This window comes from Staurois parvus, unplaced genomic scaffold (assembly GCF_062004578.1).
Source record: "Staurois parvus isolate SC_StPar_1 unplaced genomic scaffold, SC_StPar_1.0 ptg000198l, whole genome shotgun sequence".
In the NCBI taxonomy this organism is placed as follows: domain Eukaryota; kingdom Metazoa; phylum Chordata; class Amphibia; order Anura; family Ranidae; genus Staurois; species Staurois parvus.
The window spans coordinates 1325063-1339876 of NW_028317994.1; the positions used below are offsets into that span (position 1 = coordinate 1325063).

The 14814-nt window shown below is 43.5% G+C and overlaps 1 protein-coding gene across 1 annotated transcript in view; it reads left to right on the forward strand.

Annotated features, from left to right (window-relative positions):
- TEK (TEK receptor tyrosine kinase) overlaps positions 1 to 14814 on the forward strand; it is a 136174-nt gene that overhangs the window by 107869 nt on the left and 13491 nt on the right. Inside the window, exons 12-17 of the mRNA XM_089678057.1 lie at positions 475 to 762; positions 1359 to 1655; positions 3346 to 3503; positions 7099 to 7309; positions 7401 to 7511; positions 12667 to 12857. Of these exons, the coding sequence (XP_089534183.1) occupies positions 475 to 762; positions 1359 to 1655; positions 3346 to 3503; positions 7099 to 7309; positions 7401 to 7511; positions 12667 to 12857 (1256 nt within the window). The remainder of the gene's footprint in view (positions 1 to 474; positions 763 to 1358; positions 1656 to 3345; positions 3504 to 7098; positions 7310 to 7400; positions 7512 to 12666; positions 12858 to 14814) is intronic.

Consider the following 14814-nt stretch of genomic DNA (forward strand, 5'->3'; position numbering starts at 1 on the left):
TTTGTAGAAAAGTTTAGTTTTGGGAGTTACTTTATTCCATTCAATTCATTCATTTCAATGGCCAGAATAAATAAATATTCTGGCCATTGAAATGAATGAACGCCCAAGCGCTAAATTTTACTTACCCATTTGTCTGGTTTTCCAGAAAATGTAATATATGCATATAGGCACATATTATTTTAAACCACCTATTGGATCCTATGTTTTAAGCACTTACTCCTGAGTTTTACACTCCTTTTTTTCTTTCCTGTATATCCTGATGTATTAATCACAAGAATCTTCTTAAACACATTCTGACACAATGTTTGTGCATACCAGTCAATGATAAATAACAGTCTTTGGGTGCCTATCTGATTTTATTTTGGTTCAGGTATTTAAGATTTATTGTTTTAATCTAAGTTGTTGACAAAATTTGTCAGTGTGAATTAGTAATTATTTGCTAACACTGTTTTTGTATTACAACATCTTCCCTAGGTCTTCCACCTCCAAAAGATATCAGTTTGACACCTAACAGCCAGACATCTCTAGACTTGACTTGGCTGCCCAACTGGGAAGGCTCTGAAGAAGAACACATCAATCAGGCTGAGTGCTTAAGTCCAGACATTTCCGAAACCACCCTTTATAAAACAGCCCCAGGAAATAAAACTGGGATTAATATAGATGGCCTCAAGCCGAAGACATTGTATCAATGTAGGGTGAGAGTAAACACAAAATCCCAAGGTGAATGGAGTGAACCAATGTTTGCATGGACATACAGTGACCGTAAGTTCCACAGTCTCTGAATATGTTTTTTACCTACATTGTATGCAGCAGTTTCTTTCAAAATATGGTGTTTATTAAGTGCAGCATTCTTAGGGTTGTAAAAATAGGGGAACCAGAGGCTGAGGTTGCTCTTTGGGTGCTCATAGGGCCACATTCAAGTCTCCTCTCCATCACCATCACCTTGTCTTCTAGGGCGTGGTTAAATCCCTTGTTCTTGAAAAGAAGGGTTACACTGCTTAAGATGGAGAGGTTTATGGAGAGAGAGGGCTTGGGGCAGGGAAGTGTAATGTGGATTCAGGGTTTTAGGAACAGGAGATAATAGGATGGTCAGATTAGTGTTTCAAAAGCCTTATTCTGACAGGCAGAAATACCAGGACTAATAAAAACAGAAGCAATAGTGTTCTGTAGGAATTTCTTTGAATGCATTTATGCCTTTCAAAAAATAAACATTCACGTGCATATTTCACATTGTTTGAACCTGTTAGAGAATTATTTCCACATATGTATTGTTACATTATAAAGCTGTTGTTGCTGTTATTTATTCTCTAATCTATTATTATTTTAGATTTTATGTTATATTTTATATATGTTTACAGAGGTTCCACCACCACCCTCAAATATCAATGTATTAAATGTCACGGATTCAACAGCCATTATCACCTGGTCCATTCAAGAAGGTCATTCGATCACAACTGTCATTATCCGCTATAAAATCTTTGGTGACACAGGGTACAATCATGACATTAAGATCAGAAATATAACCATTACCCAATACCAGCTGAAGGGACTTGAAGCTGACACACTTTATCTGATTGAACTATGTACGGAGAACAATGTTGGGCAAAGCAATTCCAATCCAATCCGAGATGTGAGAACCCGTCAAGAAGTCAGAGGTGAGATTCCCACAGTTTGAAAATATTCTTAATAATTATAAAAAGACTAGCAAATAATTTTAACAATAATGATGTACAAATGAAATATGGTTTTAACTTAAAAAATTGCCAACATTAGTCACTGGTAGACATGTGAGCTTGTATAAGGCAAATATAGATTTGACTGAGTACCTAAAGGTAACTGCAAAACATTGTGCAACATTATTTACCTAAAACTAACATAATGCTGACCGTATTAGCACTATTTTAATCATAGTTTGTTTTTAATATTCAAGTAGAATTTTCTGTTGCAGTAATTGTTTTATAGTATTACTGTACATGCATTTTTACTGTTTAGTTCCTTTTGCTACAAACTCAATTTAGAATCATAAAGGTGACAATTGCTTTTGTCAAATGGCCAGTTTTGTTTTTATGGTCTAAAACTACTTAAAAAAACTTTACGTACACACTCCAACCACATAAAAACTGAAAGAACACTTTGTAACATCTGATCACATTGCTGGTATGTCTAAAGACTGTCTACACATGTGTACATTTTATAGACAATGACCTAACCATTTCAAGCAGATTGAAATGGCTAGGCCAGTGGTAGTCAACCTACGTGATGTAGGGGGTCTCAAGTGTGGAACATGACATTGCTAAATGGCCTTACATACTATTCAGTGAATGTAATGCTACATACAGAAAGCTGTCATAAACTGCAAGTATGCAAAAGGAGATAGTCAGAGACTACAGGTATGCTACAAGAGATAGTCAGAGACTGTTGACACGCTAAAGGAGATGATCAGAGACTGCAAACATACTATAGCAGTTGTTGCAGACTTGGGTCATGGTTCAGGAGGAAGTCATAGACTGGAGGTACATTATATAAGACTGCTAGAGATCACTGACACTTTAGAAATTACTTGTGCTACATTTGGTACTCCCCTCAGCAAAGCCCATTATAAAAGATCAGAGGAAAAAGTGAAGGACAGCACAGAAAAAGGTAAGATAATATGAAAGAAACCAAGCCATTTATTTACTAGAAGGCAATCTAAGGCTCCATGAACACTGGGCGTTTTAATAATGCTGGTAACGTTAGCTGTGTAAGGTCACGTTAAAAACATGAGTTTTTTAGCGTTTTTGTATTAGTGTTTTTTTCACGTTTGCGTTTTCAGCATTTTTTACCCCCAAAAAATATTTTTTTTTTGGTCAGAAAAGTCCAAAAACAATGGTTTGCCACAATTTACCGTGTTTTTCAGCATGAAAGCATTTTTACAGCTAAAAAACTCCTCTAGAAACCTACTAGTTCTGGGGGTTTTTTTTCCAGCCAAAAAACGCCCCTGCTAAAAAATGTTGATTACAGTCTATGTGTACATGGGCACATAGGATAACATGCCGGGGAGCCAAAAACAGCAGCTGTAAAAACGTCCAGTGCGCATGAAAACTTAAGAATATATTTTTCTTTACTAGCTTACATAAGCATCAAAATACAGAATACAGTCTGGAGGGGCCTCAAGTGCCATACAATAGGTGCCAGAGGGCTTCAGGTTGGGCACCAAGGGCTAGGCAGTATGTACCCTTATAGTGGATTACCTTGCTGTCTGTAATGTTGAATATTTTAAAGATTGGTTATTTTTGGCTGTAAATACTGTATGATTGGCCTTTTTGTAGTCATTTTAATTAGGTAAGATGTTTTCTTTTCACTCAGGTGCTTATGAGTCAAAAGACAGTAATATGCTCCTCATTGCTATTTTGGGCTCTGCTGGTATGACCTGTCTGACAATATTACTTGCATTTCTAATAATGCTGCAGCTGAAGCGAGCCAATTTCCAGCACAGAATGGCACAAGCTTTCCAGAATGGAGTGGTAGGTGTTCTCAACAGTGTGTTTTGTATGTTGATCACAGAGCACATAATTTGGATAAATTCTCAGCCTACAGATGAATGCCTTGGTGGCCATATACAAAATGCTTGTCAGTTAAAGGAAACCTGTAGGGAAGATTGTTGTCCTTGTCTTCTGCAAATATTAGTTCCCTGGCTGTCATGTACTGGCTTTAGTAGTTTCTCAGTCACGGACCAGAAGAAAGTCACTAATGAAAGGCTTCATATTTCTCGTAGTACAGACTTCTTTTAAATGCTACCAATACAAGACAAATATGAAGATTGGCTGACAGAAAAAAGGTATTCAGATATCAATTTCCCACAAATAACAAAATAGGGGGTTAGGACAGTGGAAAGTGAAAACATGCATATTTCCTGTAACTCACCTGACCAATAATGCTAAGAGAAACCACACAACCTTTTTTGTAGTTGTCACTACTTCCGGTTCAGTCCAGCTAAAGCCAATTTTTTTTGTTCTAGTGGGCAAAATAATGTGTTGTAGGGTTAGAACCTACAGTCAGGTCCATAAATATTGGGACATCGACACAACTCTAACATTTTTGGCTCTATACACCACCACAATGGATTTGAAATGAAACGAACAAGATGTGCTTTAACTGCAGACTGTCAGCTTTAATTTGAGGATATTTACATCCAAATCAGGTGAACGGTGTAGGAATTACAACACTTTGCACATGTGCCTCCCACTTGTTAAGGGACCAAAAGTAATGGGACAATTGGCTTCTCAGCTGTTCCATGGCCAGGTGTGTGTTATTCCCTCATTATCCCAATTACAATGAGCAGATAAAAGGTCCAGAGTTCATTTCAAGTGTGCTATTTGCATTTGGAATCTGTTGCTGTCAACTGAGATCCAAAGAGCTGTCACTATCAGTGAAGCAAGCCATCATTAGGCTGAAAAAACAAAACAAACCCATCAGAGAGATGGCAGAAACATTAGGCGTGGCCAAAACAACTGTTTGGAACATTCTTAAAAAGAAGGAACGCACCGGTGAGCTCAGCAAAACCAAAAGACCCGGAAGACCATGGAAAAGAACTGTGGCGGATGACCGAAGAATTCTTTCCCTGGTGAAGAAAACACCCTTCACAACAGTTGGCCAGATCAAGAACACTCTCCAGGAGGTAGGTGTATGTGTGTCAAAGTCAACAATCAAGAGAAGACTTTCTCAGAGTAATTACAGAGGGTTCACCACAAGATGTAAACCATTGGTGAGCCTCAAAAACAGGAAGGCCAGATTAGAGTTTGCCAAACGACATGTAAAAAAGCCTTCACAGTTCTGGAACAACATCCTATGGACAGATGAGACCAAGATCAACTTGTACCAGAGTGATGGGAAGAGAAGAGTATGGAGAAGGAAAGGAACTGCTCATGATCTTAAGCATACCACCTCATCAGTGAAGCATGGTGGTGGTAGTGTCATGGCGTGGGCATGTATGGCTGCCAATGGAACTGGTTCTCTTGTATGTATTGATGATGTGACTGCTGACAAAAGCAGCAGGATGAATTCTGAAGTGTTTCGGGAATATTATCTGCTCATATTCAGCCAAATGCTTCACAACTCGTTGGACGCCGCTTCACAGTGCAGATGGACAATGACCCAAAGCAGACTGCAAAAGCAACCAAAGAGTTTTTTAAGGGAAAGAAGTGGAATGTTATGCAATGGCCAAGTAAATCACCTGACCTGAATCCGATTGAGCATGCATTTCACTTGCTGAAGACAAAACTGAAGGGAAAATGCCCCAAGAACGAGCAGGAACTGAAGACAGTTGCAGTAGAGGCCTGGCAGAGCATCACCAGGGATGAAACCCAGCGTCTGGTGATGTCTATGCATTCCAGACTTCAGGCTGTAATTGACTGCAAAGGATTTGCAACCAAGTATTAAAAAGTGAAAGTTTGATTTATGATTATTATTCTGTCCCATTACTTTTGGTCCCATAACAAGTGAGAGGCACATATGCAAACTGTTGTAATTCCTACACCGTTCACCTGATTTGGATGTAAATACCCTCAAATTAAAGCTGACAGTCTGCAGTTAAAGCACATCTTGTTCGTTTCATTTCAAATCCATTGTGGTGGTGTATAGAGCCAAAAATGTTAGAATTGTGTCCATGTCCCAATATTTATGGACCTGACTGTATGTAGCTGTACTCCCACAGGAGCCGCTTGGCAATTTGGGTTCTCTGTTCTGCACCTTGACTCCAACAACCTCATCTCCTCTGACAAAGTAACAAGTATAGATACCTTTAACTTGGCTCTGAGCTCGTACCAGGAAATAGATACAAGAACGTTTATTGGTAAATGAACTCAATGTATTGGTACAGGTTAGAATAATGGAAGTTTGCGCATAAATGAAGACACAGAAGGTAGATTCAGACACAGCCCTTAGAATAGCGTTCTGTACCACTAGACTTGGATTAGCTCATGAATCATCAAAGTCAGCAATAAACAGTGCATGCAAGCATTAACTGAAATGTGAATAATTATACTATAACTTGTCTAGAGTGCACTGTAGGAGAATGGCTAGGATATAGTGCAATGTCCTCTGAGAGGTACCTCTGAACATAAGCAACAGGCAAAGGTTTGTTTAGCAACTGTAAAGGGGCGGTCTTCAGTCCTAACTCTTCAGCTAGTGTTGGGGCCCAGTTGTACCATTGGTGCACATGAGAATAGTCCCATTCAAGCCTTAAGGCAGCAATAAGGCTACTAGATGGCTGTATGGTCAGTTCCTAAAGGGCTTAGTTTCTCTAGCCGCAGATAGAAAATCCCCACAGCAGCACTTCACCAGTCCCAGCAATATTGCAGCTCACCATCCGGTCACACACAGTGATTAGTCCACTCTCTGCTCTGCACCCAGGTGACTCTGTCAGCACCTCTGAACTCAGTACTACTGATCCCACTCAGGCTGCTGATATGCAGCAGTGGTGGTACACACTGAACAGCGAAGTGCACTGTTCGATCTCCCTCATGGCAAGAGAGATCTATGTCCTGTACAGCCTAGGAAAATGCAACTCTTCCCCCCCTCCCCCAGCAATTTCCTCTCTGGGGAATGTAGTTAAAAAGCTCTTGATTACATGACAGAGTCTCTCCACTGGACTACAGTTTCCACTGTGCATTGCTGCCTGACCCAGTCTATTGAACTCTTCTTGCTCAGCGGCTCCCTCCCTTTGCTGAAGTAGCTGCTAACCAGTTCAGCATTGTATTGAGCGCACATGAACCACACCAAAGAGTAGAAAAAACAGGAATAAAAACAAGAGAGGTTTTTACCCATCTCAATGTTGTTAAACATTTTTTACCATTGTCTGCAACCCATAGAGAAAGTTTGCTTGCTCCTTGCCTCAGTGATTCCGAAAGAAATAAGGGAAAATTGCTCCAGTGTGATAAAAGCAATAAAAACTTTACAGATATACTAACCTTTCCCCACTCTGTCAAAACAAAAAAGAATGTTTTCTGTAAAAAAGAGTGTTTTTTCTGTAAATCTAAATACAATTAATAAGGTACAACTCATATTTATGAGAAGTATACTGGAAAATAAAATGAATTAACTTGGCATTCTCTTGTTCAGAGAGATGAACCAATAGTGCAGTTCAATGCTACAACACTCAATCATTTAAGGAAAGCTAAGAACAGCCCTGATCCTGTAGAATACCCTGTCTTGGAATGGAATGACATTAAGTTCCAGGATGTGATTGGAGAAGGGAATTTTGGGCAAGTTCTCAAGGCCCGTATCAAAAAAGACGGCTTACGCATGGATGCCGCCATCAAAAGAATGAAAGGTATAGCATAGCATCTGTGTGTGTCTGTATGCAGGTATATGACCAACAATGTGGTTATAACAATATGCTTTTTTTCTGTTTTTGTAATTAGAGTATGCATCTAAAGATGACCACAGGGATTTTGCAGGAGAGCTAGAAGTGCTGTGTAAACTTGGTAGTCACCCTAATATTATTAATCTTCTGGGAGCCTGTGAGCATCGAGGTGAGCATATACGTTGAAAATTATTTTCTCTATTTCAATTGCTGCAACACACGTGATCATATATCAATCATGATCATGTACATGAGTTGACTTGAACATTTGTTTTTAAAGATGATGCAAACTATAGCAATAATTTACGCTCTGCCAGTGCTATCCATTTCCATGACATGTCTAATAGGAAGCAGGTTAAACATGATAAAAATCTTATACTTTTAAAATGGCAACATACTTTGATTTTTGCTGAAATTGGTTCTGATATATTTTGTGTCTTGTACATTCATTCTTACATTTAGAAGCTGATCTTCTCAAGGGTTGAAGGAAAGAAAATTGCTCAATTTTTCCATCAACATACAGTAGTCAGTGGTGATGGGGAAATCCCTCCCAGTGTGCTATTGTATTCTGACAGCAGGAGGAGAATACTATGATCATTGCTGTTGGCTATAGCTGCCAGCAAGGATCGAACAAAAAAAGAACCTACAGGCTTCAGTACAACCAGCCTGCCCATAGATGGTTCGAAATTTGGTCGGTTTCCCACTGAACGGGACAGAAATTGATCCATCTATGGCTAGCTTTAGTGGTCAGTAATATTTTTTGTTATACTATTGTTGCTGGGATCCTGAGTTCAACTGACAGTAAGGATACTATTTGTTACATGGTTAGATTAAATGACAAATGGTTTTTAAATGACAAATGTATAAGATAAACAAAGACTTGCAGGCCAATCTGCATGAATGGTGTGTGTTATCCCAGTGTTTGTGTGGGTTATATCCCAATCCAATCCAATCCAATCCAATCCAATACCATACGGGTACGTTAACTGAATACCACTTAAACTTGTGTGTGCACCAATGTGGTAACTACATTAGTTAGTAAGAATCAGGGCCAGACTCAGTGCTGTAGAGAAGATGCTACAAAAAGGTCTACAAGCAGGTATTTAGACTGCTTATTGATCATATCAATCATTCGGTTTGCAACAAGCTCACCGCCATCCACAACCTCTTTGTCTCCCACTCCCTCAACCTCCTAGCGGTCACCGAAACCTGGATCCAAGCCACTGACTCCGCCTCCCCTGAAGCCCTCTCCTATGGAGGCCTCGTCTGGACCCACTCACCCAGACCGAGTGGCCGCAGAGGCGGTGGGGTCGGTATGCTCCTACCACCGCTGAGCACCTTCCAGGTCCTCCCTAACCCCCCCTCTCTATCCTTCTCCTCCTTCGAGGCCCACTGCATCCGGCTCTTCTCTCCCACCCCCCTAAGGATTGCGTTAATCTATCGGCCTCCTGGTTCCGCATCCCCCTTCCTAGATGACTTTGCCGCCTGGCTTCCCTTCTTCCTCTCCTCCGAGCTACCAACCATCATCCTTGGCGACTTCAATATCCCGATCCACGCCAACAGCCCGGCTACTTCCCAACTCCTCCTTCTAACCTCCTCTTTCACGCTCACACAGCACACTCAGTCCTTCACCCACTCCAATGGAAACACCCTGGACCTCGTTTTCTCCCACCTCTGCACCCCCCACGACTTCACTAACACCCCCTTCCCCCTCTCTGACCACCACCTCCTCACATTCTCCATCTCCCCCTCCCTACACTCCCCCCCCCCGAAGCGTCTAACCGTCCCCCGCAACCTCCGCAATCTGAACCCGACCCATCTCCACCTGGCAGCTGACCATCTGTATGACAGTATCCTCCCTCTGTCATGCCCTGACCTGGCCACTACTGCATACAACGACTCACTGTCAGCTGCCCTTGACTCCCTGGCACCCCTAACCACACGTAGCACTAGACCCCGACCGCTTCAACCCTGGCAAAACGACCACACGAAATGTCTCAAACAACGCAGTCGTGCGCTGGAGCGCTCATGGCACAAAACCAGATCACCTTGCGCGTTCTCCCTCTATAAAGCCGCCTACCTCGCTTACACCACCTCCATCCACGTCGCCAAGCAAGCCTATTTCATAACCCTTATCAACACCCTCTCCACCTGTCCTCGCCGGCTCTTCTCTACTTTCAAATCCCTGCTCTCTCCCCCCCCCCCCACCTCCACCCTGCACCTCACTCACCGCCCACGAGATTGCCAATCACTTCCAAAACAAGATTGGCGCAATCCGTAAGGACATTGTCAACTCACAATCCACCTCTCCACCCAGCCTCCCGCCCTCCTTCAACCCCTCAACCCTCCCCTCCCCCGACCTCATAGCTGCACTACCCCCCACTATTCCTAATGCCCCACGCACCATCACCTCCCCAACACTCGGCTCCTTCAGCCCAACCACCCTTGAGGAGGTTTCTAAGGTCTTCACTGAAGCCCGCCTCACCACCTGCCCCCTGGACCCTATCCCCTCACAGCTCCTCCAATCACCCCCCCCCTCCATCATTCGCTCCCTCACCCACATCTTCAATCTCTCCCTCTCCACTGGCACCTTCCCCTCCACTCTAAAGCACGCACACATCACCCCCATACTCAAAAAACCCTCCCTTGACCACACTGACCTTAACAACCTTAGACCCATCTCCCTGCTGCCTTTCACTTCCAAGCTCCTTGAATGCCTGGCCTACAATCGCCTAGGCGCCCACCTCACTGATAACAACCTCCTTGACCCCCTACAGTCTGGCTTCTGTCCCCTACACTCTACCAAAACAGCCCTACTTAAAATCACCAACGACCTGCTAACCGCCAAAGCCAATGGCCACTATTCTATCCTCCTGCTCCTCGACCTCTCCGCGGCCTTCGACACTGTTGACCACCCTCTCCTCCTTGCCAAATTGCACTCCCTTGGCATCAGGGACGCTGCTCTCTCCTGGCTCTCCTCCTACCTTTCCCAACGCTCCTTCAGCGTCACCTACAACACTGCCACCTCCCCCTCCCTCCCCCTCCTTGTCGGGGTCCCCCAAGGCTGTCCTCGGACCCCTCCTCTTCTCCATCTATACCTCCTCCCTTGGCAAACTTATTCACTCCCACGGCTTCAATTACCACATCCATGCCGACGACACCCAAATTTACCTCTCCACCCCCCACCTCACCCCCTCACTCTCTGCCCGCATCGCCCACCTCCTAAACGACATATCAGACTGGATGTCGCTCCATTTCCTCAAACTCAACCTATCCAAAACTGAGCTCCTGGTCTTCCCCCCACCCCACGCCCCCCCCATCCTGTCCATCACTACTAACAACGCCACCATCTCTCCCACCCCACACGCCAAAGTCCTGGGTGTCACCCTGGACTCCCACCTCTCCTTCCTACCCCACATCCAACTGCTATCTAGATCTTGCAGGCTCCACCTCCGCAACATCTCCAAGATATGCACATTCCTCACCCCAGACACCACCAAACAACTCGTACACTCCCTCATCATCTCACGCCTGGACTATTGCAATTCCCTTCTCACTGGCCTACCCAAACGAACGCTATCCCCACTCCAGTCGATCCTGAACTCAGCGGCTAGACTCACCCACCTCACCAACCGCTCCACATCCGCCTCCCCCCTCTGCCAATCCCTTCACTGGCTCCCGGTTGCCCAACGCATCAAATTCAAACTGCTTACTCTCACCTACAAAGCCATTCACAACGCCGCCCCAAACTACATAACCGACCTGATACCCAAATACTACCCTACCCGTGCCCTCCGCTCCTCACAGGACCTCCTACTCTCTAGCTCCCTGGTCTCCTCCTCCCACGCCCCCAATTGCAGGACTTCTCTCAGACTTCCCCCATCCTCTGGAACTCCCTACCCCAATCCATCAGACTGTTACCTACCCTCCTCACCTTCAGGTGCACCCTGAAAACCCTCCTCTTCAGGGAAGCCTACCCCAACCTCACCTAACACCTGACCTCACCTAACAACTAACCTCCTCCACTCCTCCCACCACTCCATCCCCCACAGCCATTTCCTCCTGTACCACTTTCCCCTCCCTCCTAGATTGTAACTCGAAAGAGCAGGGCCCTCGAACCCCTCGTGTATTGTATTGTTACTGTCTTGTCTCATGTTATGTCCCCCTTGCTACTGTACAGCGCTGAGCAAACCCTTTGGCGCTATATAAATACTGTATAATAATAAGAATAATAATATCATCTGCTATGTTGTGTCCCATTTGTTTACCAAAAGGGAAAGCACAGGGTTGCAGTTGCTTCAAGACTCAGGATCTAAGATTTGGTTCTTGATTCTCATATACTGTATATAGCTAAATTTTTAAAAGGACAGCCAGACTGAGTGTAGTCAGAAAATAGCAGGTAAAGAGTAATGTTTTACAATGATAAAATCATAATTTTCAAAACAATCAGAATGTACGTTTATTTCATACATATCAGACTTGCAAGTGAAAAAAAAGCATTAGAAAATTATAAAACAGCCCAAAGAAAGCCCAAAGAAGCCCAATGTCCCATTCTGAGCCCAGTTAATAAATAATATACTTCATGATGTTAAGAGGGTTTACTCAGAAATGAGAGTAAATTTTGGGAATTGAGTTACAAATACCGTATATACTCGAGTATAAGCCGACCCGAATATAAGCCGAGGTACCTAATTTTACCACAAAAAACTGGGAAAAACTATTGACTCGAGTATAAGCCGAGGGGGGAGAATCAGTGCCCCATCGTTGGTGTCAGTGGGGGGAGGAATAGTGCCCCATCGTTGGTGTCAGTGGGGGGAGGAATAGTGCCCCATCGTTGGTGTCAGTGGGGGGAGGAATAGTGCCCCATCATTGGTGTCAGTGTGGGAGGAATAGTGCCCCACTCGCTCGATCTTCGCGGTGCCGCTCGGCTCCTCCTCTCCAAGCTCCACCTCCTCGCCGGTGATTGGGCGCCTGTGCGCCTCTCCTGAGCTACAGTTCCGGCGGCCAATCACCGGCGAGGATTGATCCCGGGGGTGTGTCTAGATGACAGGGACGGCATGTCATCTGCAGACGTTGACTCGAGTATAAGCCGAGGGGGCCGTTTTTCAGCACAAAAAATGTGCTGAAAAGCTCGGCTTATACTCAAGTATATACGGTAGATGTAATTATGTACTTTCAGAATTATGGAAGTCTATCCCACTATTGTGGGAGTTCTGCTATTGAAAGAAGATTCTTGTATCTTTTATCCCAAAATAAGATTTTTTTGGTTGCAATTCTCTACATATCTTTACTGTTTCATATGTGTCGTCGTTTCTTTTTTACAGGCTACTTATACTTGGCAATAGAGTATGCTCCTCATGGCAACCTTCTTGATTTTCTCCGGAAAAGTAGAGTACTGGAGACAGATCCAGCATTTGCAATAGCTAACAGTACAGCATCAACCTTGTCATCCCAGCAGCTTCTCCAGTTTGCAGCAGATGTAGCCCGAGGCATGGATTACCTAAGCCAAAAACAGGTTGGCATGGTGCACATTTCAAAAATTTATTATAGAAGTATATTGAGATTTGGAAGGTTATGAAGCTCTGAAAAGCAGATATCATTGTACATCTGTACATAACACATTTGTCTATTTTTATTTATTATTGATATTATTTATTGATAGATTTGTGAATCTAATAGTACACAGACAAATCAGAATTCACAATTCTCCTTGAATCTGCATTTGCCTATTGTGAACTGACATGCACAAATTCAAATAAATTAGCAAAGAGTCCACCAGTAAATTGCTGGATCATGCATCATCCCTGTTAATTGCCTAGATAAACTATCTTCACAGATACTGTACCAAATGAACCATTACAATAATTTTACACTGTAGATAAATGTTCTCATAAAACAGGCTCTAGGCATTACCAGATGAGTCTGAGATAACTTTGTACTTATAAAATATTATAAAAAAATTACCAATGTTAAATTAGTCATTTGAAGGTAGTGACAGAACAGAAGTGTTGGTATATGGATCTGTTAGCTGGCCAATGTTCCCGAAGGGCCTTGGGAGAGAAGACTCCCTGACATTTAGCATTAAGGAAACAAATGCTTTTATATCAAAGCTGAACCTCCAACTTACACACACATACACACACAAATAAAATAAATATATATACATACATAAATACCTCTCCAAAAAAATGAAAGGAACACTTTGAAAACACATCAGATCTCAATGGGAAAAATATCGTGCTGGATATCTATACTCATATGGACTGAGTAATGTGTTAGGGATGTAAGGATGCCCCATCATTTGATGGAAATGAAAATTATCAACCTACAGAGGACTGAATTCAAAGACACCCCGAAAATCAAAGTGAAAAAATGATGTAGCAGGCTAATCCATTTTGTTGAAATTTAATTGCAGCAACTCAAAATGATAAATGGTACTCAGTAGTTTGTATGGCCCCCACGTGTTTGTATGCATGCCTGGCAATGTCAGGGCATGCTCCTAATGAGACAGTGGATGGTGTCCTGGGGTATTTCCTCCCAGATCTGGACCAGGGCATCACTGAGCTCCTGGACAGTCTGAGGTAGAAGTCAACGTCGGATGGACTAAAACATGATATCCCAGAGGTGTTCTATAGGATTTAGGTCAGGCAAGCATGGGGGACATTCAATGGTATCAATTCCTTCATCCTCCAGGAACTGCCTGCATACATTCGCCACATGAGGCCAGGCATTATTGTGCACCAGGAGGAACCCAGGACCCACTGCACCAGCGTAGGGGTCTGACAATGGGTCCAAGGATTTCATCCTAATACATAATAGCAGTCAGGTCGCCATTGTCTAGCCTGTAGAGGTCTGTGCGTCCCTCCATGGAAATGCCTCCCCAGACCATCACTGACCCAATACCAAAATGGTCATACTGAACGATGTTACAGGCAGCATAACATTCTCCATGGCTTCTCCAGACCCTTTCACCTCTGTCACATGTGCTCAGGGTGAACCTGTTCTCATTTGTGTAAAGCACAGAGCGCCAGTGGCGGCCCTGCTAATTCTAGTGTTCAATGGCAAATGCCAGTCGAGCTCTATGGTGTTGGGCAGGCAACCCTCATGAAGTCTGTTTCTGATTGTTTGGTCAGAGACATTTACACCAGTGGCCTGTTGGAGGTCATTTTATAGGGCTCTGGCAGTGCTCATCCTGTCCCTCCTTACACACAGGAGCAGATACTGGTCCTGCTGATGGGTTAAGGACCTTCTATGTCCCTGCCCAGCTATCCTAGAGTAACTGCCTGTCTCCTGGAATCCCCTCCATGCTCTTGAGACTGTGCTGGAAGACACAGCAAACCTTCTGGCAATGGCATGTATTGATGAGCCATCCTGGAAGAGTTGGACTGCCTGTGCAACCTCTGTAGGGTCCAGGTATTGCCTCATGCTACCAGTAGTGACACTGACTCTAGCCAAATGCAAAACTAGTGAAA